Here is a 14586-nt window from a genome sequence, read left to right as displayed (position 1 = left end):
GGCAAGATTTTCTAACAAGTAACTCTAATCCTAAAAATTAAAAACAATCTAACAAACAAATTAGAAGCTGAAAAGCTCATGAAATACACCAGCTTTAATGTTATCTGTGCTAACCACGTTTTGAGTTTTGGCGCTAGTAGTTTCCTTGCTGTTTTTTTCTGATTACCACCCCAATCCAGCTCGTGAAGACAAATGTGCTTTCAACTTGACTAGAGGCAGAGAGTTGATGGGACTCAGTGACACGGAATCTGAGAAAGAGAGAGGAGTCAAGGATGTTTCCTGGGTGTTCTCCTTGCTCAACCACATTAAGTCATGGGACAATCAGCAGAGAGACAGTGTGAATAGAGAAACAGGTATTGCTCATTTCAGAGCCTTGGGGCATTCAAGCACTACAGGCTGAAAGAGCAGGGGAACCAACAAGAGAGGCTGAAAAGAAGGAGTTGCCCAACAGTCAATGATCAGCTATGAGAGGCAGAGGTAGGGGTCCCAGAAACCTAGAGGAGACAGGAGTGACAAGTTCCTAGAGGTCAAATGTGCCTTGTGGACACAAAAAATGTGACACACACAAAGTGGGTTGAGAAGACAGCTTTGGGTAATGAGCAGAGTAGAATCAAGACAGTCTGAGGAGAGGGTGGCAGGTCACATTGACCCAACAGGCCTGGACAAGTGCAAGGGCTGGGTCAGAGGAGAATTGGCATTAAAACACAATTAAGCCAGCAATGAAACATAGACAAGACAAGGTCACACGAGGCCTTGGGTGCCTCTATGTCCCTCATCAGCCCAGGAAAAGCTACCCCTCCACTATATTTTCCTTCTGCACAGAGAAGGGCTAGTGACACCCTCCACTTCCAAGGGTCTTGTAGATTTGAAGTGTGTAGAGGATTGAGCCAGTAAGAAGCAAGCATAATATGAGACCTTGATTTCTCAACATTAGTCTTGCTTAGGAAATTTTATGACAGAAATTTTTGTTAATATATCTGATCTAAATGTTCTTCCCCAGAGAACTGATCAAATAAAGTATGAAACATTCAAATAGTTCAATGGTAATCACCTGCTAAAAAGGAATGAAAAAGAAAGAAACAAACAAACAAAAAAACCACGATCTAATAAAACAATACCTAAGAGTGATTCCTTTTCAATCTTTAGCTTTGGCTCACACACTGGTTGCAAACTATAAGATATCAATATTGGACTTTGCCCCTGTTCTAAATGGATTCAAGTTACAAGACTGCCTATTAAATTTACTGCTGTTTCCTATACATTTACAGTTCCTATGCATTACAGTTCAAGTTGTGTGCGTACAAATAGGAGTCCCTGAATACATGCGTGTTTGGTCCATTCTTACTGATATTCATGGCTCATTACTTAGAATTTTAAAGCTTACTTTAGTACAACTGACGCCTAACTGATGCCAAGTCAGTAAGCTCTAAGGAGTCTACAATCTCCCCTTCAGGTAGCAGTAGGTTATATCATCCAGGGAACAGACTTGTTGAATCTTTTGATACTTACTGTGTACACTTAAGTCATATTTTCTGTCAGTCATTCCTGCAATATTCATAGCCACACACACATAACGGCCTGTGTCAGATACATGAACGTTCTTCAGCTGCAGGATACGACCTTCATCTGTTATTTCCATTCCCCTTTCCTTGGTCAAGGGCCGGCCATCCTTCATCCAGGTCACTGTCGGTTGCGGGATACCCTGTACCTCACACTCCAAGGAAATGCTCTTCCCTCGGGTTATAATAATTTCAGTAGGGTGGCTGCCACTGTTGGCTATGGTTGGTTGAACTGGGAGGGGAAAAAAAAGGGAAAAAATAGGAAATGTTTGCCTTAAGGCTTTGTAGGAATTTTCATCAGCCAAAGTTAAATTTTTGATATTAAAAAATTAGCCACTAAAGAAAAGACTCAGGACTAATAGACATAGCATTGCTGTGTTGGGAGATGGAGTTCTTTTCCCATATTTCTAAATGGGTTCATACCCAAAATAAAACAATTGACATAGTAAGGAAAGAATGCTGTAGTAGCTACTTTTCCTGCTTTTGAAAAGTTATACAAGTGTTTGATTTTATCTTATTTGGAGCTCTCATCTATAGGAGACTTCATAGTACTAATTAAAAAAATTTTTTTTCTTCATTTTTAAAAGTTTGACTGTAGTTGATTCACCATGTTGTGACACTTTCTGCTGTACAACAAATTGATTCAGTTATACACATACCCATATCCATTCTTTTTCAGATTCTTTTCTCAAAGAAACTATCACAGAATATTGGGTAGAGTTTTCTGCTACACCACAGGTCCCTGTTGGCCAATCATTACATATACCACAGTGTGTGTATGCCTAGTACCAATTTTAAGGAGATATGATAGGCTAGCTCACGACTAAGCATCTGCTACCACTTTCTTTCTTCCTTTCATCTTCCACTATGGGAGAGGGAAAAGCTGAGACTGTTTTTCAGTTTTCTATGAAAATTAAGGAATCACTGCAAGCCTCAAAAAATCTAAATGGAGGTCTGCTGGCAGGAATGAGATGAGGGGGCAGGTGTGTTAAATTTTTGTTCTCCTGGTAAAAGAGAAAGATAACACCATTTCCCCATATTCTTACCTTCAATGGGGACTTGATACTACAAATACAGCAGCCTTCTTGAGACCACCAAGAGGTCCCAGATCTCCCGCCCTGATAAGAGTAAAGTGCTGACCAACTCCAGTGACTGTCAACCTCAAGCTTCTCACTATGTGAGAAAATAAACCTCTCGTTGTTTAAGCCACTGATGGCCAGTGATTCTGTGACTTCACCTAATCGTTACTGATTCCAAGAAAGAAAATTAAACTAACTCAGTGCATATGGGTGTGGGAAAGAAAATGGACCAGAGTTAGGAATCCTGTGTTCCAGTGCCGATCCTGTCACATGTCAGCCGTGTGACCTCAGTTTGTCATGGAAACTTCTCTGGGCCTAAGTTAGGGTTAGGGTTAGGGTTAGGGCTAGGGAGGTGATACTTTTGTCTCATATCACAGCTCAGGTCAAGAGTAAATGGAATAAATATTGTAAATACTTTAACATCATATACAATTAAACATTCTTTAAAATGAGATATTTTTACATATTATAAATATACCCTATGGCACCATATGCCACCCTTTCTAGTGTACATACATGTCCACTATCCTGCCCCCAACACATTACAGCCACAGTGATATGTCTGCCATTGCAAAGCTGATGCAGAGTGGACAGCTGTAGTGCTGAATAGGTAACAGGGAGAAATAAGGAACTGCTCTCTTGCTATGTCAGCACAATTTACATTTGTGGGTCTTATGACAGGTATAGTTATCCCTGAGTATCCACAGAGGACTGGTTCCAAGACCCCTGTCAGATAACAGAATATGAGGATGCACAAGTCCATTACATATAAAATGGCACAGCATTTGGATATAACCTATGCACATCCTCCCTTGTACTTTAAATCATCACTAGGTTAGTTATGCTACCTAACACAATGTAAATACTATGGAAGTAGCTACAAATACCACGTAAATGGTATGTAAATAGTTACCTTGTACAGAGCAAATTAAACTTTTGCTTTTTGTAAATTTTTGGCATTAAAAAATAATATATTCGATCTGCAGTTGGTTGAATTTATGGATGTGGAATGCGTGGATTTGGAGAGCCAGTTACATATTATAACAATACTTTGTTTTTCTTTTGGTCTTTTTAAGGCCACACCCACAGCATATGGAAGTTCCCAGGCTAGGGGTCTATTCAGAGCTGAAGTTGCCAGCCGATGCCACAGCCACAGCCAACACCAGATCTGAGCCATGTTTGCGACCTACACCATAGCTCACAACAACGCTGGATCCTTTACCCACTGAGCGAGGCTAGGGATCAAACCTGTGTTCTCATGGATACTATTTGGGTTCGTTGCTGCTGTGCCACAATGGGAACTCCCATAACCATACTACCTTCAGTGAATCTTAAAGGTGTGAAGAAAAGTAAAAGAGGAGAATAGAAATATTTTTTCAATTGTGCCCAAGCCTGGTTGGTCAATAACTTACTGTAAACTTGCAGATTATAGTCTTTTTTTGCAGTTCCAGCAACATTCGATGCCACACAGGTATAGAGCCCTGCATCAGATTTTTCAGCAATTGAAATCTGCAACTGCCTGCCTCCAGATAATGTTCTGACTCGCCCTGCAGAATCAGCCAGCACTGGAGAGCCTGCAATGAACACCAAGTGGCAGAATGTGAAGCAAAAATATAAGGTATTTTGTGTATATACTATGATGAGTATCTATACTTATTGATTTACTTCCTGATTCATGTACTTAAAAGGCAGATGACTGTATAATAATCCTATGCACAAGAAGGAAGAAGAAGAGAAAAAAGGAAAGGAGGAGGAGGATGAAGAAATTATCTCCCACAAAATTTCCTTTCAATCAATATTGTATTTAAAAGAAAACACACTTAGCAAAACAAAATAAAATCTTTAGGTAAAACAAAAATTAATTTAAAAATCAATATTTGGATGGTCCTATACTTAGTGGACATAAATATTTGCTGATGAGTAACTGAGAATCTGCTCAACTGCAGAATTCAGTCTTAATGTACCACCATAAAACTGTCACAAACACCACAAAAACATTTGCCTTAAAAATAATTTTTAAACCAATTTTAAAGAAGAAAAAATAGTTCACTGAATGGTGGATTATTGATCATTATAGCTGCCTCATAACACATTTGATTTAAAAAGAATTAATGTAGAAAATTAATTTCTTCTTGGAAGCACTGAGTCTCAAAACTGAAGATTCTGAGGCTGATATTGTAGAAATAGCACATGCGGCACATGGAACATAAAACAATTATGCTGTCTAGTATTTTAGTATGCAAACCCCAAGAAAGTTTGTTAATAAATTGACATATTTGTCAAAAAAATTCATTTAATATATTTTTTTATAAGTGCCAAAGTCTGAAAACTGACCTTTTTTCTTCCAAATGAGATTTGGGGGTGGAATACCACTTGATTCACACAATAAACTAATGAGATGCCCTTCAATGACTGTAAGCTGAGCAAGTTCATCGGAACCATAAATATTTGGTGGTACTGAAATATTAAAAGAAGAAAAAATACATTTTAGACTCATTAAATATAAAATTCCCTAATATTCTGCATATAAAATAGGTTCCCACACAAATGGCTCAAGGAAATAATTTAGCACTTGAGGTTGACATATCAACATCACATTAAACACATAATGTTTAAATACTTAATAGCAGATTTACCATTTTCACAGGTAAACTTAATTATCAAAATACTAAGAGTGACATATAAAGGTGATACAGTATAGACCTTTAGACATTTGCACCAAAAAAAAACGAAGACAGTTTAAAGTTAACCCAGTCATTTGTGCCTTGCCAACTTTGACATCTCAGACACTGAACAGAATTAAAAGACTTCAGGCATATACCGTACAGTAAAGAACAGAGCCAAGAAATTTGATCTAAGAAACAGGCATCTTACCTGTCCTGGATTGCAAAGCCTGTCCCTCCACTGGCCTCCAGCTTCTCCTTGGAACCTTCAAAGTGAACCCTGACTACCTACACTTTCCTCAAAGAGACTGAGTCTGCATTTGCTTGCTGAACTCTCCTCTCAGACACTTCTCTGGCTGCAGTACTACCATGTGATGGATGCTTGGTTTCCTAAGCTCTTGAGAGTTGAGGACTCAAGAATCCTCCCCACCACAAAAAAGCTTTCAGCCACTGTTCAACCACCCCAGAAAAGTCTTTATTCCTTTGAGGCTTGTGTCACCAATTTGCCCTCTTTCCCTTACTTACCACCATCTTGAACCTTTCACCGAACAATGTGGTACTTATTTTTATCCTTTCTCTTCATAGGATGACCTGTCATCATTCTGCATGAGTTCAGCATCCACACATCTAAACATTTGCCTACTCAGTTCCTTGATCTGCTCGTCACTTTCTGCATGAAAGGCCCTATGTTTTTCATCATCTAGAAATATTTCTCCTATTAAGCTATAAATTTAGGCCACTTTCTAACAACGGCTTTATCCTTACAGGTCTTTCACTCACTCACTCCCAATTCTAAATTTATTGACCTAATGGAATGCCAAGTCCAAAGGATTCTCAGAGCCCTCCCAACCTAGCTGCCTTCTCTTTTATTTACTAACTTTACTATCTAACTTAGATTTCATGATCAATATTTCCACTAATTCTGTTGCCAAATTCTCTCCTGCCTTGCATTATTGCTCTTGCTATTTGGCAACACCCTTGCTCAGGATGAATCCTACAGCTTACTTTGTCATCACCTATCTCATAGATGGAAATGTTCTACAGAAGAAAATGACAACTACACAATTTGCTATAAATTCATAGTCTCTAACCTAAACTCCACCCTCTACTCCCAATGGCATCCATTGATATAAAAACTTGCAATCTGTATCTGCAGGGCAGACAGTCTCTGAAATCTGGACTTTTATATCTGACTACTTAACATCCCAACTTGGATGCCTCAGAGGCACTGTCAAACTCAACTTGACCCAAATTGAACTCACCCACTTTTGCTCCCTCTCCAAGGGGAGGACACTGCTGTCCATACAGATCAACTGGCCATCCCACACCAACGTCCTTCCTTTACTCTTCTTGTTTTCTCACCTCTCCATGTAATCAACTAGTCCTTTCCTAAAGACTCAGAGTTACCATTATTAATAATTAATACTTAAAAACTACAGTTTATCTACTTTCTCCCTAAAATACAGATATATGAACATCCCAGTCCCGCTTTAAATTTTAGGGTATCTAATCCCCTTGAGGATCAAGACCATACCTTTAACATTGATTTTCAAGGGCCTCTTCAATACGCCCCTTTAATCTTTCCTACCTAATATCTCCTTACTCTCTGCTGTGTCACACTAGGTTCCATAGTGAACGATGTTTGGGTCATCGAATGCAGACAGTATTCTCCAGGTCTTCCTAATGCTTCCATCTTCTTCACAAAGCTTTTCGCTTTCATCAGCAGAGTAATCCCATCCCCCAGCCACAAACGCATGTGTCCTCTTTCTCGCTCTCACACACATAATTCACATACACAATTTGGCCTTTTGACTTCTTTTCAATTGACCAATATGCTCTCTGTTGATAGGGAGACTCAATCATTAGAAGATCCTGATTATAGAAGTTAAACTGCCTACTAATCAGGCAGGAGAGGGGAACCATTCTCTATCAAAGTTACAGTGACCAACACGTTCAGGTTCGGGCAGTCCATCTAGCTGCTCTTGAATGAATTACATTAGATGATGTTCAGGACAGTTCAGCATCATGTAAACATAAAGATTAATGTCTATCTATGTATTATGACCAATTTTAGTTACGTGGTTGTCAGTTTAAGAATTGACACAGAGAACCAAAGGTTAAATCACAGGCTCCATCATTTGCTTTACAGGGGCTCATCTCACTTACCCCAAATGTTGACATTATAGTTTTTCTCAGTTTTTCCAGCAACATTTGTTGCCTCACAGGTGTAACGACCACTATCTTGAACCTGAGCATCTTCAATCTATAAAACAAAATCATGCTTTGAAACCACAGTTTCTATTTCATAAGTCATTAGGGCTTTTCTATTAATGTTAATTGTGATGTATGATTTTTTTCATCTGTATTCTGAGAGTTTTCAAACATATACAAAGTAGAGAGAATAGTAAAATGGATGGCTATACACCCGTCACCCAAATTCAACAATTCTTATTTATGTCATACCTTAATCGCATTAATTTTAGTGGTTGAAGATCTACAAAGGCCTTTTAAATATAATTAAGATAAAATAGCCCCCAAAAATCACAATTAACTTCTGAATAAGTTATTTATGGCATCAAATATACCATCTTTTTATGGCCAGGATATCATTGAGTAAAACAACACCCTTATTGTTAGTTTATTATGTTTCTTCCCATACTGGGTTTGTAAGCTTCTTCAAGCCAAGTATTATGCTCAATTAATCTCAGTCTCCAAGTACCCATTTTGGTGCTTGGCAGACAACTGCATATCTGCAAATATTTTATATATATTTTTCTGCAACCTATGTTACTACCCGTTCATCATTTATTCATTGACCTTTCACCAGTTATGGAGAATCTTATACCAGGTACTACAGGTAGAAGATACTAAAAGGTTCTGACTTGAGCTTACAATCTAGTTGAGAATATATAGCATATAAACATAAAAAAAGAGTAATAACAAGGTATAAATAGGAATACAAGATAATAAAGAGGTACAACAAACAGTATGTCATTGATTGTTAAATAACTGAAATCAACTGCTAACACATTTAAAAGACAATTGGTGGAGGGAGTTCCTGTTGTGGCTCAGCAGGTTATGAACTTGACTAATATCCATGAGGATGCGGGTCTGATGTCTGGCCTCACTCAGTGGGTTAAGGATCCAGCGTTGCCATGAGCTTTGGTGTAGGTCACAGATGTGGCTCAGATCTGGCATTGCTGTGGCATACGCTGGCAGCTGCCGCTCTGACTCCACTCCTAGCCTAGGACCTTCCATGTGCCACAGGTGCGGCCCTAAAAAAAAAGCAAAAATAAAATAAAATTTAAAAAATGAAAGAGAAATGGAGTTGGAGTTATCACTGAAAGGAGTTAGTACCACGGGTGGGCACTAGGCATTTTCATTTCCATGAGGCCTTCTCCCTACAGTGCTTGCTATGGACCCATACACCCCAAGGAGCCTGATGGCCTCAGTGATGGAGATTCAGAGGATCCCTGGATTTCCTCACCATCACTGCTCTCCTGGCTTCCCCACTCTACTGGAATCTGTGCTCTGAAAAAATGAACTCTTCTACTCACCGACCTTTGCAAAGACAGTTCTAATCACACACAGCTCTCCCTGGCCAGGGCTGGGACTTATACTTGTATAACTGTCTCCCTGGTCAGAGCTTAGGTTTGACAGTTCTACCAGCTGCTTTCTACAACTCTGGGCTCTGCTTCTAAGAAGGGGCAGTGCTTTTTCCTTTTTTTTTTTTTTTCCTAGGTAGATCAATTGACTTGTCCTACTTTCCTCCATCAGGGATTCCTCCTTTTCTTCCTCACCGGCTCCATTATTACAGGATTACATTATTACAGGATCATAATCCAAATGTCTCTAACATACACCTCCACGCTTCCTCCCACTCTCTCCCATACTTCTGTCTCCCTTGTGTAAGCTTCTAACGTTTTTCAAGACTCTCTTTGTTCGACAACAATAACCTTCCTTTACCAAGAAGCTATGGGATGTAGTGGTTAGGTGCATGGATTCTGAAAATATACACCTGTAACCAAATTCCATTTCTGCCACTTAGTAACTGTGAGTGATTACTTAGACATTCTTTAAAATCTAAATAGGGTTATTATGAGGATTTTATAAACACTCCAGTGGCCTGTTGGCTTTCTGAATCCTAATTCCTAAGGGTGACTTCAATATTAGCTATTATTTCACTCAAATCAACCTTGTCAACATTATTTCTAAATATTTACTCTGCTAAAATCGTTTCAATCACACTAGCTTACTTCTTTTCATAATTAATCCTTTTTCCCCATCTACCTATAAAAAGCCAAGTAGCCTTCCAAGACTATTCTAGGCAACCACGCCCTCATTTTTTGTTATCATTCTCAAATATATTGTCTGTATCATCCAGTTGCTAGAAACTTACAACACTAATGGCATTTTTCAACTGAGCTGTTAAATTTTCATACTCATGCAAAATTGGAAGGCATTTGCATAAATGTGGATTTTTTTTTTTTTTGGTCTTCTTAGGGCCACACCTATGGCTAGGGGCTGAATTGGAGCTTGAAGCTGTGGCCTATGCTACAGCAATGAGGGGTCTGAGCCGCGTCTGTGACCTACACCACAGCTCACTGCACCACTGGATCTTTAATGCACTGAGCAAGGCCAGGGATCGAACCCTTGTCCTCATGGATACTAGCCCAGTTCGTTAACCACTGAGCCATGATGAGAACTCCATGTCATTCTTTTTATACATCCTTACGCCAAGCACCTAGAATGGGTGTTTTCTGATTGGTTGGGTGACAAAAATGATGTACGCCTTAGCACAGTTCTGTAATATTTTCCCAGAAGCATTTTTTTTCCCAGTGGCTTCTGGCTACAAATATGAACTGACGTTTAAATATTTAAATATTACCAAACATAAAATTGAAACATATTACAAACCTCATTAATAAAAGGTTCCTAGAATCTTATAAGCTGAAATGAGTAAAATACTCATAAAGTTTATTAGGGGTAGCACTTTGACAGCGGTAATACCAAAGTCATGAGCTGAAGAGTGATATAGGAGAAGTAAATGAATGTATAGCCTTACCTTTAACACACTTCCATTTTCAGCGACACTGATGCCTGGTTTCTTCAGCAAGGGGCGGCCGTCTTTAAACCAAGTCAGAGTTGGAAGGGGAATAGCATCGCTTTGACAGAGTAACTCCACAGCTTGGCTAATGAGGACAGAGACGTTCTGTTCTTCTCCCATAATATTTGGTGCAACTAAGTGAAAGATGGGTTTTCCCTCAGGATAAAAAATGCCAACATACCGCTTATCTTTATTAATCATCCATAGATACTGAATAACTTCATTCGTTCTTTTCAGATGTAAGCTCACAGTACTTCTAACATACCATCTTTGCATCATTTGGTTCAGAGTCGAGTGTTAATAAATCACTGATTACTGTGTTCCTATGGAACAGAAGCAGTTTTTCCACAAACTTTTTATGTAAGAAGTTTGAGAACTGGAAGTTCTCATGAAGTGCTCATTTAAGAAACTTTTTTTTTTTCTCCCTGTCTTTTTAGGGCCACACTCCAGCATATGGAAGTTCCCAAACTAGGGGTCAAATTGGAGCTACAGCTGTTGGCCTCCACCATAGCTACAGCAATGCAGAATCCTTTACCCAGTGAGGCCAGGGATGAAACCCTTGTCCTCAGATACAGGTCGGGTTCATTACTGCTGAGCCACGACGGGAACTCTCAAGAAACTTCTTGAACTGGATGTCACTGCTTAAAATTTTCAAAGCATTAAATCACTCATTGAATGTTTGGCACATAACCATGAATTAAATGCAAATACATTTTTGATATCTGTATTTTTCTGCAAAAGAAAATAAATTTCATGAACACAGAAGCAAAATTTAAAAAGATCATCCAGTCCCACCTCTCAGGGTGCAAAACATAAGGTGGGTGATAGATAAGAGCTTATTGGAAATAACGTGACTAACTGGTGGAAAAGCTAGGGGTCTTCCGACCTGGCAATTTAGAGGCTCTTTCTGGTTTTCCACTGTGCCTTGTCAACTTTCTATGGAATAAAGACCATGTGGGAGAAATGATACACTAAAGACCACACTAAATCAGTGACCAGCTGTACAGCATACAATTACATAAAAAGAAGAAATGAGTTGAAATTTTAATGAGATTAAAATTAGAATTCCTTGGCTATATATAGGCTTGTCAGATGCTGAACTATGTTCCTGGAGAAGTTTAAGGAATCTCCTTCCCTTGGGTGTATTAAAAAATAGAGTAAATAATCATTTGTCTCAGATGCTTTTTAAGTACAGCCCTGCCAGGAATGAGAGGGTGGGCTCCACAAGTTCTCAAGAACTCTTTCAGGCTCATATTTATAATAATTCAAAAACATGAACTAATGATGAAATCAGCCCTACCATACAAGGGCCACTCCAAGATAGCACAGAGGGGAATTTTCTTGGCCATTTCTCACTATGTCCCACAACTATTTAGGATCGTAGGAAACACTGAATATTTGTTGGGTTGTTTTTGGTTTTGGGGGTTCTGTTTGTTCTGTTTTGAGTTTTGTTTTGTTTTGTTTTGTTTACAAGAAAGGTTAAGATTCATTGAAATGAATCCTAAAGGATTTTCCAAAGTCCCTGGTAGAAAATAGATTTTTGTGGTAAGGAACATTATTATTGTCAATTAGCCATTGTTTATGGTTTGATATTGCATGTGGCAAAATGACAATGAATGCGGTGGACTTTGGCTAGCACAATGTTTTTGTAACCAGAAGGTTTCTCAGCTACGACATCTTTTACAGAGGGAAAGGCATATGAACTAGAGGGTACTTTCTTGTGCTGGATGCAGGACTTAGGTTAAACCCAAAGGAATTGAAGCTAAAGAAAGAAACTCCATGCACAATGGCTGGGACAGACCAGTGGAGCACTTGTGATGCCCATTCTGAAAATATTATGGAAAAAAAGTATGTTCTCCAGTCTTAGCAAAAAAAGTCCCAAGTAGAACTGTCGTTTTCACAGCTTAGAAATAATTTCAGGTTAAGTCTGGTCTAAGTGGATAAAAATGTATCACCACTGTATAAAAATATGTTTATCTTAGATTATTTGTAGAATTTACAAAAGAGCATGAATGCTTCATGACTGATTGTAGACGTAAAAGTCAGAAATAATTCAAGAAAGCAGGATGCTCATTTATTTCCAAATATTTTTCCTTCAATTACTTTTCTGTACAGCTGACTGAGTCAAATCGAGCTCAAAAGGAAACCAGAGTTTTTAAATTGAGAGGAAAAATGCAAGAACAATAGATTGTTTGTTTCTTAGAGCACACAAGTTAAAGCAAATCTAATTAAAGCCAAGGATATATATCACCAAAGCACATCTATTTATTTCTGCCGTGTCTTTCATTTCCAACTTTTTGTTTAGTCTGAATAGAAAACAAGCTTCTACCCTTTAGATCTTCAGCTTCCTTAGATGTTATTCCTATTCTGCTTTGTGGTTATGTTGCTTAGGAAGGGGTGTGTCGTGCTGTTTCTCATCCTAAACAATATGCTTGTTAAATTTAATTACCCAAATCAGAACTGCCATAGGGTTATGCTTGTGGAGACACTGGGGAATGTGTGACCTCGAAGAAAGTTCTCAGAGCTTAGGTTGAAAGAAAAGGTATGACAGGAATCCAAATCATTTAAAAACTCAATTCTCTTGTTTAGCGCCTCAGAATAGGGTAACACATACTCTGAATTTATACAAGGGAGTAACGTTTTTCATGAACTACTCTTGTACTTACGCTAAGGAGGGCTATTTTACTTACTGTCTGCTTTTCCTACCACCCCCCACACTCTACAGCATAAATCTGAAAGAGACTGACCTCTGAAGATGCACATCCATTTATACACCAGACAGACACAAGACAGCCAAGGTTACCAGCACAATTTTAGGAATATGATGTATGGACATAATACTAACAGCAGAGCGTAGACTGGTGGCTAAATTTAGATTGAAACCCTGTTTCAATTTGGTACTTCTTAAGCGTTTGAAATACACATGCATAGCAAGCTACTAAACACACACACATATTCTCAAACACGTATGTGATCGTTAGTCCCTTGACTTTTACCCCAGAGAGAAGAGTCTGGTTTTCAGATTGAAAAGGTCGTATGGGAGTATCTGAACAAATGATTAAGAATAATGAGGCACATTTTCACAACTCCTGGGAAGTATCAACTCTCTCATCGCCCAGGTCCACTTTGGACACTAACCAATGCAGAGACGGAAAAGAGCCAATGCTAGATTTTCACTGCTGACTACAACCCACTGAATTCCAATGTCCATCCTCCACCTGCTCACCAATGACTGAAGGAGCTACTGTGTCCCAAACTTAGACTGATGAGTCATCCTCCAAGGATATTTTAGATTGGAAACATTCCAGTTTTTCATAATGCAGAAAAGTGACCCCTTCAGGGAAGGAGTTAGATTTCTTGAGGTGGGGCATTTTAGACCTCTGTGTTATCTCAGACATCCAGCACCAGCAGAGCTGGAGGATGGCTACAGACCCATGTCAACTGCAGAAGCAACCAAAAAAGAAGGATGCATAATGAGCCTTGGGTATTTCACCTATGCTAACTGGGTTTTTGTTTTTTTGGGGTTTTTTTTTTAGCTTAAATAGACATGTACAATATCTGTGTTGTAACAAGGGGCCCTTTTATTAAAAATTATGACTTATTATCTAAGTTATTTGTGATGATTGTATTTTTTTTTTTGGCAAACTCAAAAAAGGAATCCAATCCACATATATTTTGAATAGGAGTGAATATTTGGAAGTGAGGTAGGGTTTAGAAGAAAAGCCTGCATTAAACAGATACTCTTTGAGGGCCACTGAAGAAACAAATGCATTATTCTAGGGACTGAGAATTAAAATGTAAATTTAAAAAGCCTGAAAGTGGAGTTCCCGTCGTGGCTCAGTGGTTAACGAATCCAACTAGGAACCATGAGGTTTCAGGTTCGATCCCTGGCCTTGCTCAGTGGGTTAAGGATTCGGCGTTGTGGCGAGCTGTGGTGTAGGTCCCAGATGTGGCTCAGATCCCGCATTGCTGTGGCTCTGGCGAAGGCCAGTGGGTACAGCTCCAATTAGACCCCTAGCCTGGGAACCTCCATATGCCATAGGAGCGGCCCTAGAAAAGGCAAAAAGACAGCAAACAAACAAAAACATGAAAGAGAAGAAAAATGTCTAGAACAAATAAGGAGATTGCTCTCATTTATAACCTCCATATGCTGCGGGTGAGGTCCTAGAAAAGACAAA

The 14586-nt window shown here is 38.9% G+C and overlaps 1 protein-coding gene across 3 annotated transcripts in view; it reads right to left on the bottom strand.

Annotated features, from left to right (window-relative positions):
- The window catches only part of HMCN1 (hemicentin 1), a 497854-nt gene that overhangs the window by 156504 nt on the left and 326764 nt on the right, over positions 1–14586 (bottom strand). For all 3 annotated transcript variants that reach the window (XM_047753862.1, XM_047753863.1, XM_047753864.1), the window contains 5 exons: positions 10367–10542; positions 7468–7564; positions 4973–5095; positions 4051–4212; positions 1510–1791 (listed from right to left, as the gene is read on the bottom strand). In XM_047753862.1, coding sequence (XP_047609818.1) covers positions 1510–1791; positions 4051–4212; positions 4973–5095; positions 7468–7564; positions 10367–10542 — 840 coding nt within the window. The remainder of the gene's footprint in view (positions 1–1509; positions 1792–4050; positions 4213–4972; positions 5096–7467; positions 7565–10366; positions 10543–14586) is intronic.

The sequence above is a fragment of the Phacochoerus africanus genome, chromosome 11 (assembly GCF_016906955.1).
Source record: "Phacochoerus africanus isolate WHEZ1 chromosome 11, ROS_Pafr_v1, whole genome shotgun sequence".
Lineage (NCBI taxonomy): Eukaryota > Metazoa > Chordata > Mammalia > Artiodactyla > Suidae > Phacochoerus > Phacochoerus africanus.
This window is presented reverse-complemented; position numbering and strand designations above follow the sequence as displayed.